We start from the raw sequence: 9553 nt of genomic DNA, 5'->3' as shown, positions 1-9553 counted from the left end.
TCAAGCAAAAAGCTGTCATCTCGCGCCCTCTCGTGTTTCAGAATAAAACAGCGCAACCGTTTCCGCGCATGCTGATGACGTAGGTCATATGCGCCGCTGTTTATGTGAGTTGAATTCATTGGAACTCGTAATATTGTGATACGATCTTTTTAGTGTATTATGGCTCGTTGAATATGTACGCAATTTAAACAAATGGACATTATTTGAGCGACCATTCTGTATTCAAGTTTGAATCTGAGGTATGACGATGACAAAAATGCTAAACTGCTATATAGAATACTGTGTGCCTTAAAACACTTTATGTTACAGGCTGCTTATAATGAGGATAAATGAAGATACATTATTGGAGGGGGAGAAGGTTGTACTGGTACCTTACAATTCAGATCATGTTCCCAGGTATTAATTAGTGGATCCAGTATGTTATCTCGTGTCAGGTGGTTGTAGTCTCAGTTCATTCTAACATAATCTTACCCCTATTTTCAGGTATCATCAATGGATGTGCTCTCCTGAACTGCAGAAGCTGACTGCATCCGAGCCTCTGACACTGGAGCAGGAATATGACATGCAAAGAAGCTGGAGAGAAGATGATGACAGTGAGCTTCCACCTTACACATGCACATTTTTCCTGTTAGTGTCCTGTTAACATTCAAGCAAATGGTCAGTTTTACCCCTGATCTGTTTCTGTTTTCATTCAAATGCGATTTTTCTCTTACAGAGTGCACCTTCATCATCTTGGATAAGCAGAAATGGGCAGATCCGAGTATACCAGAGCAAGAGTGCATGGTGGGAGATGTCAACATTTTCCTCACTGACCCCAGCGATCCTTCCCTGGCTGAACTGGAGATTATGATTGCAGGTTATAGAGGTTGCAGTGCTTTTAATACATTCAGATTGACTGTGGTCTGTCAGTAACATTAAGTCATTTTTAGTGCCCTGCTACAGAGGAAAGGGACTTGGCAAAGAAGTAACACGCATGATGATGTGCTATGGTAGGATGAAGTTGATGAAAATTTATTATTATTATTAGAAGTAGTAACTACTCTATATATGTACAGTGTTTTTGGTGACTTACCTCTACAGGTATCCATAAACTTGGCATTCGAAAGTTTGAGGTCAAGATCGGTTTGGATAACAAAATCAGCATTGCCATGTTCAAGAAATTCTACTTCAGAGAGGTGAGAATGAATGGACTTCATTTAGGAATTGTTTTAACTCTCAACTTAAAATCTAAATTTCTTTTTTCACACACACACACACACACACACACACACACACACACACACACACACACACACACACACACACACATACATACATACATACATATATATATATATATATATATATATATATATATATATATATATATATATATTTTATTGCATTTTCTTGAACACTTACACAACAACGTACATCACATATCTGTAACAACACATAATGTACAAAAACAAAACAAACAAACAAACAAACACCGGGGCTCATTTTACATAAAAAGTGCAATAGCACAAACGAACATTTGGGTAACACAGTAAAAGATTTGTAAGATTTTTTAATGTTTTTAAAAGAAGTCTCTTCTGCTCACCAAGGCTGCATTAAATTAATCAAAAATACATCAAAAACAGTAATATTGTGAAATATTACTGAAACATTTATCATTATTATCAATTTATCTGATATAGAAAGCTTATGTAACATTATACGCTACCGTTCAAAAGTTTGGGGTCAGTAAGAATTTTTTTTTTTTGGGGGGACAGAAATGAAAGAAATTAATACTTTTATTCAGCACGGATGCATTAAATTGATTAAAGTGACAGTAAAGACAATGTTACAAAAGCTTTCTATATCAGACAAATGGTGTTGATTTTATACATCAAAGAAAAAAAAAATTCACACAACTGTTTTCAACATTGATAATAATAATGTTAAATGTTTCTTGAGCTCCAAATCAGCCTATTAGAATGATTTCTGAAGGATCATGTGACACTGAAGACTGAAGTAATGATGCTGAAAATTGAGCTTTGCCAGCATAGGAATAAATTGCATTTTAAAATATATTCAAATAGAAAACTGTTATTTTAAATTGTAAACATATTTCACAATATTACTGTTTTTGGCTGCTGAAAATTCAGCTTTGCATCTCAGGAATAAATGACATTTTGGAAATATATTAAAATAGAAAAGACAATACAATATTGCTGTTTTTACTGTATTTTTGATCAAATAAATGCAGCCGTGGTGAATAAAAACAACAAAAAAGGTTATATATGTATATATATATTTAATTTTTTTTTTTTTTTTTTTTGTCTCTGCAGCTTTCCATCAGTGAAGTCTTTCAGGAGGTCACTCTTGGGGTCACTGTGAACGAGGCTTTACAGAAGCATGTGTTTGGAAACATGGACTTCATGCTGCAGAGGGAGTATGGGAAGGCCCGCGACAGTAGACAGGCAACATTCACACCATTATCTCTGTGAATAAATAGCCTTGAAATAGAAATTAGGTTAAAGATTTGTAGAAGGCTTTACTTGAAGGAAAAAGCCCTATGGCGCATCTCAATATGAAATATTAATCGCTCATTGTGTCAAAGAAAGCTGAAGTACCTCTAGTAGGTGATATCTTTTAATGTTTATCGCATTCTTATATTGTATGTGTGACAAAATATTTCTGAATTTTTATAATTCAGAATTAAATGTGACAGCTCAACACAACCAGACATTCAATACTGTATCATTGTAATTGTTATTATTGTATTGTGATTTTAACCTCTTAAGGCATGGAAATCAAGAAACCATACTGTAAACAAACTCAAATCTAAACCTTTTAATCTGCATATTAATTGCATACCGCATGTTGTTTTAAAAATATTTGTTGTAGAAAAAACATATAAATTATATTTGTTATATTTTTGTTGCTTATATTATTGTAGTTCTTTGTGAGTATATACAAGATACTTATGAAACAGTTTGTCTCATGTCAGTTATTTGTGTTGTAGTAAATTTATGGCATTTATTATCCTTGCAACAAAAAAAAAAAAAGTCTTGAAAACAAGTTTGTGGTCCATTAATGCTTACAATAAATAATGATACTGGTTTCATGACCTCAATGATGTGTTTCTTTAAAAAGCTGATTCAAAATGATTCCATTGTCCTGGCAAGCTAGCACAATTTGTTCATGTTTTAAATAAAAACTTGAATAAAGAGAGCAGGGTTCGATTTTGCTTTGACTACATGTAGCAAAGGGACAACAAACATGTGAGCTAATCAAAATCAATCAAATCTTTTATTATAAGATGTTGTGAAACAGTATTACATAAGACTCCAAAGGTCTCGCATGTTATTATTCATTGACTGTTTCTTGAAGTCCTTAGCTCCATTCTCCTTTCCGGTTTTGGCAGTTTAAAGAAATACAAGCAGGATTTCCATTCACAGACTGGTCCATAGTTATCATATGGATTATTATAGTTTTTAAAAAGATGCAGCAATGGAAAAAAAAAAACCAATTCCATAGGAATTTCTGCATACAGGTCTGTGACTTGGTCCCAGTGCACTGCCTGAAAGGCCCAGATCCGCAGCAAGATGGATCATTATCAGAGAAAGTCTTATGTTCTGAGATCAGACATTTTCTGAATGACCTGCTGCACGACCTCCAGACTCTGTGCCCACCTCACGGTCTCCTCAAATTGGACATTGAGTGGAACACAGAATGCCTCCTTCCTCAGCTCAGTCAACTGACAAACTGCTAATATGCTTGATGCTCCCACAATTAGCAGGAGAAGGAGTTTTAGGAGCAGAGAGAAGAACAGGGAGCATATGGAGCGCTTGGCTTTAGGCACAGACTCTGACACGGTCTTTTTACCTGTAGTGAAAAAGAACTTACAATTAAATCATCAAATGCAAATTATATTAACATTACTGTACTTAAACTACCCTTCAAATGTTTGGGGTTTGTATGATTTTATTTAAAGAAATTAGTATTTTTGTTCAGAAAGGATGCATTAAATTGATCAAAAGTGACAGTAAAACATCTATTTAAAATAAATCCTGATAAACGTATCATGATTTCCACAAAAATATTGAGCAGCAACTGTTGTTTCAGAGCACCAAATCATCATATTAGAATGATTTCTGAAGGATCATGTGACACTAATGACTGAAGTAATGATGCTGAAAATTCAGCTTTGCCAACACAGGAATACATTACATTTTTACTTATATTAATTGAATTTTAAATTGTAATATTTAACAAAAATTACTGTTTTACTGTATATTTTAGCGACCCTAAACATTTGAATGGTAGTTTAGATTAAAATACTTAAGCATTTTAACATGAAGTAGGGAGTTTATGGTAATGGAGTCATGTAAGATAAATTGTACCTTGATTTTGAGCAGCTTTCTTTTTCTTTTCTTCTTTCTTCTTTTTCTGTTGTTCTTGTGCAGCAAGAGCAGCCATTTGAGCTTGATACTCCTTTCTCTTCTTCTCCTTCTCTTCTGCTTTTTTCTTTTTCTGTGCTTCTCTTTCCCTGGCCTCCTTTTCCCTCTGCTTAGCTTCTTTTTTCTTTTCTAGTTCTGTAAGGGAATAAAACTAATTATAAACCTAATACATAATTCATTAATAAATAAAATGTATACAAATAAAATGTTTGAATTAAAAACAATGAACAGTTATGATGTAAAATGTGGAATAAATATTTTATTATTCTATGTCTAGGCATGGCAAAAAGGAAGCTAAACCTCTAAATTCTAAACTAAATTTGCCATGTAACCAAAGTTGAGAGTGGGACATATATCCAAGTTAAACGGCTTCACGAACAAGAAAAAAAAAAATGATTTTGTCCATTGGGATTTGATTGGATCAGTGTGGTTTGCTATTGCTGTGATCTCATGTGACCGACAGGATGTCCCGCCCTCACGCCAGTGAACACATCATAAGAGAAGAGATGTCACGGCTTGCAAGAGAGAGGGGAAGTTATTTTGATTAAAGATTATGAATTTTTAATTATGAATTTAAAAAAAATAATGATGTGAACAGATAAATCATAATAATATTACTAATAGATATTTTGTAACATTCCATTACAAAAAAAAGAAAGAAAGAATGGTCCATTTTGATTGATTTGATGATTATTACAATGTTGCTCTCAAATTAGAATGCTAATAATATAATTTGTAGTGGGGGAAAATATGAAAAATGAGAAGGAAAAAAGACTACAACATTTATTTAAAGCTATAGATTCATTGGACTCCCTACCTCTCTCTTTTAACAATCGACGTTCTCGTTCTTTTTCTGCTTCTTCCTGCAGAACCTTCATGTGCTGGAGAACCTGGACACAGACAAAAACAAGTAATTTATGAATATAGTAGTAATAAGTAATAATGTGATTTTTTTTTTTCCCTTTTGGAATTGTTGTAAAACTTTGACTATGTGATAAAAAAGCTTATTTTATACTGTAAAATACTGATCTCTAACATTTTTTCATCTGAGCACTTTACTCACCCTGGATGCACACTGTTTGCATTGCTTCTCATCCAAGCAATCGCCTGCAGCCTTGGCCAGTGTTGACTCCAAGGGGTTATCCTTCAGATCCAGCCATTTCAGACTCTACAACAAACAAATTCCCACCAAATAATATTAAATATTAAGTATAACATAAGTGAAGTGACGTAAAGGCCAAGTAAGGTAACCTATACTCTGAATTTGTCCGCTGCACTTAACCCATCCAAGTTGGTGCACACACATTAGGAGCAGTAAGAAGTGAACACACACACCCGGGCAACCATTTGCCGTGGGGAGAGATTGGGGGTTAGGCGATACTTTGATCAGGGGGTATTGAGGTTAGAAGACCCACTTACATTTCCCTGCAGGTATTGAGAATCAAACCAGTGACCTTAAGTCCAACTAACGGGTTTCAAGTTTAATCATTAGGCCACGACTGCCCAGCAAATGGTATGATCTAATATTACAGAGGGTGTTTGCAGTCACGACATCCCAAACCCACCTTGAGTTGTGAGAAGCCGACGGGAAGCTGTTTCAGTTTATTGTTGTATAAATCCAGGTGCTGGAGATTAATGAGTTGTCCGATTTCTTCTGGTAAGCAGACGAGCTGGTTCTTGCTCAGGTCAATTTTGATAAGATGAGTCAAGCTACAGAATTCAGGCTGGTGAAGTAACAAAAACAGCACAAATTTAAAAAAAAAAAAAAACAAACTTACAGATAATCCAGTTGTTGTTTTATTATTATTATTAATATAATTTACAGTTGTTACTTACAGTCAGGGTTGTTAGATTATTACAGGACAGATCCAGAAACGTTGCCTTAGGTAAGGCAGCCTGCACAGAAACCAATGCTTTCAGTTTTCAATTTTTTTCCACACACTTTGCCCACAGATAGGCTGAATAAATACAATAAAGCTAAAGAGGAGGATTAAACCTTTCTAAAACATGGTACACTCATGATAATGGGAAAGTTAAACTACTTACCAGCTCCTTGACTGGCACTTCTGTCAGGTTACTGAGACTCAAATCAAGCTCATTGCCATCAATTTTGTCTTTAATGTTTTCAACTTTGCCTTTAATCATGTTGATGCTCCTCACTGGACACTGAATAAAAATACGTATGATCAGCAATCAATGATACCCACGCATTCAAATGAAAGCAAGTTTTGACAGCTATGTTAGATAGTAAGGGCAAAATAGAGTTTCTATTGCTAAAGTTAACGTGAAACAGCAGCGTTCTGATATGTCTAACTTATGAATTAAAGTTATTACCTTGTCACAGATGCTAAGAAACAGTCCAGACCCACTGCAGTGGTGTAGTTGAATGCAGTGAGTTCACAAAGATTTCGCACTGCAATGGATGAAAATCCACGTCATTGCTCGCGCGTGCCAGGAGTCGCAGATGACAGCGTGTCTCGTCTCTGGATATACGCCCGCTGTGAGCGCCATCTAGCGTTTGGAGGTCATTGCCACTTGTCAATATTCTTCTTTTCCGAAATTACAGTTCTTTCCGGAATGCTTAAACCCTAACCCTGATTCTTATAGCACAATTTCTAAAACTATTAATACGTATAGCGAAACCACTCACCGAGTTTGCAAAACTAAAAGCATAAACACTGCTTTGCACTCAGTTTGCAATTTTGTAACACACACTTTGCAAAACTGTAAGTACAATCAACTGCACAGCACTCTTTTTGCGGAACTGTAAACACAACTCACTGCTTTACTCTCAATTTCCAAATGATCAACACACTCCTAGCAAAGCTATACACATGTATGGCTATTATTTACACTATTTTGCCAACTGTCTGGCACACTGTCACGTGTGAAAATTGTTTTTGATAATTAGTTCACTTTGCAATCAGCCTATAAGCACTATAAATAAGCCACAGGTAAGCTGTCCGTGTGGAATACAATGGAGGGAGCAGGAAGAGTGAGAATTAGAGGAGGGCAAAGAAAAGAGGAAGTGGAGGTGAAGAAGTAGGAGGAGGAAGAGGACACGGAGGTGAAGCAGTGAGAGGGAGAGGACGACAAGGACAAGGAGGTGAAGTTAGAGGAAGAGGACAAGGAGGAGCAAGAGAAGGATGAGGAGGGGGAAGAGAAAGGGTAAAAAGAGTAAGAAATAGAATTTCTGATGACATCAGAGCTACAATAGTGGACCATGTAATCAACCATGGAATGACCCTGAGGGAAGCTGGCCAACGGGTTCAGCCTAACTTGAGCCGCTACACTGTAGCAAGCATCATAAGGACATTTCGAAATGAGAATCAGTTAGTACAGTCACTTTGCACTAAGTTTTGCAGCACTGCCATACTCTAATAAGAAACACAACAATACCATACATGTAAAAATACTGAAATTGTTACTTTACAGAATCGCTAGACGTCCAGATGCTGGGGGCAGAGGAAGAATGTTCACTGCAGAACAAGAGACCCATATAGTCAATATGGTGGTTGCAAATAATTCCATAAGGCTACGAGAAATTCAGCAGTGCATAATTGAGGATGACACCACCTTCCAAAACATACACAATGTGAGCATTTCTGTATTACAGTTTTTTCTGAATGCTTAAGCGCTATAATCGTGACTCTTGTAGCACAATTTCTAAAACTATTAATACGTATAGCAAAACCACTCATGCAAAACTAAAAGCACAAACACTGCTTTGCACTCAGTTTGCAATTTTGTAACACACACTTTGCAAAACTGTAGGCACAATTCACTGCACAACACTCTTTTTGCAGAACTTTAAACACAACTCACTTCTTACACTCAATTACCAAATTTCCAACACACTCCTAGCAAAATTATACACATGTATGGCTATCATTAACAATATTTTGCCAACTGTCTGGCACACTTTCACATGTGAAAACTGTTTTAGATAATTAGTTCACTTTGCAATCAGCCTAAGCACTATAAATAAGCCACAGGTAAGCTGTCTGTGTGGAGTACAATGGAAGGAGCAGTAAGAGTGAGAAGAGTGAGAATCAGAGGAGGCCGAGGAGGCTGAGGGAGAGGATGTGGAGGTGAAGAAGTTGGAGGAAGAGGACGTGGAGGTGAAGAAGTTGGAGGAAGAGGACGTGGAGGTGAAGAAGCGAGAGGGTTAGAGGAAGTTAGAGGAAGAGGACAAGGAGGAGCAAGAAGAGGACGAGGAGGGGAAAGAGGAAGGGTAAGAAGAGTAAGAAATAGAATAACTGATGACATCAGAGCTACAATAGTGGACCATGTCATCAACCATGGGATGACCCTGAGGGAAGCTGGCCAACGGGTTCAGCCTAATTTGAGCCGCTACACTGTGGCAAGCATCATTAGGACATTTCGAAATGAGAATCGGTAAGTACTTTGTAGCACTGCCATACTCTAATGAGAAACACAACAGTACCATACATGCAAAAATACTGAAATTGTTACTTTACAGAATTGCTAGACGTCCAGATGTTGGGGGCAGAGGAAGAATGTTCACTCCAGAGCAAGAGACCCATATAGTGGACATGGTGATTGCCAATAATGCAATAAGACTGCGCGAAATACAGCAGCGCATAATTGATAATGACACCATCTTTCAAAATATACACAGTGTAAGCATTTCTGCACTAAGTCGTGTACTTGCGCGCCACAAAATAAGAATGAAGCAAATTTACAGAGTTCCTTTTGAGAGAAACACAGAACGTGTAAAGCAACTGTGATATGACTATGTGCAGGTAAGCTATAGTGTCATTGGTTCTGAATTTGGAAGTGCATACTGTAGTGCTGTGCATGGGCCTGATGTGTTGCATTTGTTTTGTCTTGTCCAGAGAGTGATGGAACTAGAAGCAGATGCCATGGGACATGAGCTACTTTTTGTAGATGAGGCCGGTTTTAACCTCAGTAAAACCAGGAGACGTGGCAGGAACATTATTGGACACCGTGCCATCATCAATGTTCCAGGACAACATGGTGGTAACATAACCATGTGTGCAGCTATAAACCAAAATGGTGTTGTTCACCATCATGCAACCATAGGCCCATACAACACTGCGCACATTATTGCATTCCTGGACACCTTACATGACATGCTCACT

The 9553-nt window shown here is 36.8% G+C and overlaps 2 protein-coding genes across 3 annotated transcripts; one reads left to right on the top strand and one right to left on the bottom strand.

Moving 5' to 3' along the window:
* Positions 1 to 45: 45 nt before the first annotated feature.
* On the top strand, positions 46 to 3094 carry nat9 (N-acetyltransferase 9 (GCN5-related, putative)). Of its 2 annotated transcripts, none has more exons than XM_048170776.1 (7): positions 46 to 104; positions 310 to 396; positions 484 to 593; positions 716 to 856; positions 930 to 989; positions 1081 to 1175; positions 2313 to 3094. In XM_048170776.1, coding segments are annotated over exons 1-7 (654 nt in total). In that variant the 5' UTR covers positions 46 to 102; the 3' UTR covers positions 2472 to 3094. The 2 variants fall into 2 exon arrangements, with proteins under 2 accessions (XP_048026733.1, XP_048026734.1); XM_048170777.1 differs by having other exon boundaries at positions 72 to 239.
* Positions 3095 to 3257: 163 nt separating this feature from the next.
* Positions 3258 to 6922, bottom strand: lrrc59 (leucine rich repeat containing 59). Its single transcript, XM_048170775.1, has 8 exons — positions 6762 to 6922; positions 6474 to 6593; positions 6264 to 6323; positions 5993 to 6151; positions 5491 to 5595; positions 5245 to 5317; positions 4371 to 4562; positions 3258 to 3852 (listed from the first exon to the last, which is right to left on the bottom strand). Exons 2-8 carry the CDS (start codon positions 6570 to 6572, stop codon positions 3596 to 3598), a joined length of 945 nt encoding a protein of 314 aa, XP_048026732.1. The 5' UTR covers positions 6573 to 6593; positions 6762 to 6922; the 3' UTR covers positions 3258 to 3595.
* Positions 6923 to 9553: the final 2631 nt, after the last annotated feature.

This window comes from Megalobrama amblycephala, linkage group LG20 (assembly GCF_018812025.1).
Source record: "Megalobrama amblycephala isolate DHTTF-2021 linkage group LG20, ASM1881202v1, whole genome shotgun sequence".
NCBI lineage: Eukaryota > Metazoa > Chordata > Actinopteri > Cypriniformes > Xenocyprididae > Megalobrama > Megalobrama amblycephala.
This window is presented reverse-complemented; position numbering and strand designations above follow the sequence as displayed.

Bases quoted from the DNA above. Each gene is read 5' to 3' on its own strand.
- nat9 (XM_048170776.1), top strand. The intron at 397-483 runs GTATTAATTAGT...CCCTATTTTCAG, and splicing joins AATTCAGATCATGTTCCCAG to GTATCATCAATGGATGTGCT. The intron at 990-1,080 runs GTAGGATGAAGT...TTACCTCTACAG, and splicing joins ACGCATGATGATGTGCTATG to GTATCCATAAACTTGGCATT.
- lrrc59 (XM_048170775.1), bottom strand. From the start codon at position 6,572: ATGATTAAAGGCAAAGTTGAAAACATTAAAGACAAAATTGATGGCAAT. The intron at 5,318-5,490 runs GTGAGTAAAGTG...GTCTGTGTCCAG, and splicing joins GCAAACAGTGTGCATCCAGG to GTTCTCCAGCACATGAAGGT. The intron at 4,563-5,244 runs GTAGGGAGTCCA...ATTCCCTTACAG, and splicing joins TCGATTGTTAAAAGAGAGAG to AACTAGAAAAGAAAAAAGAA.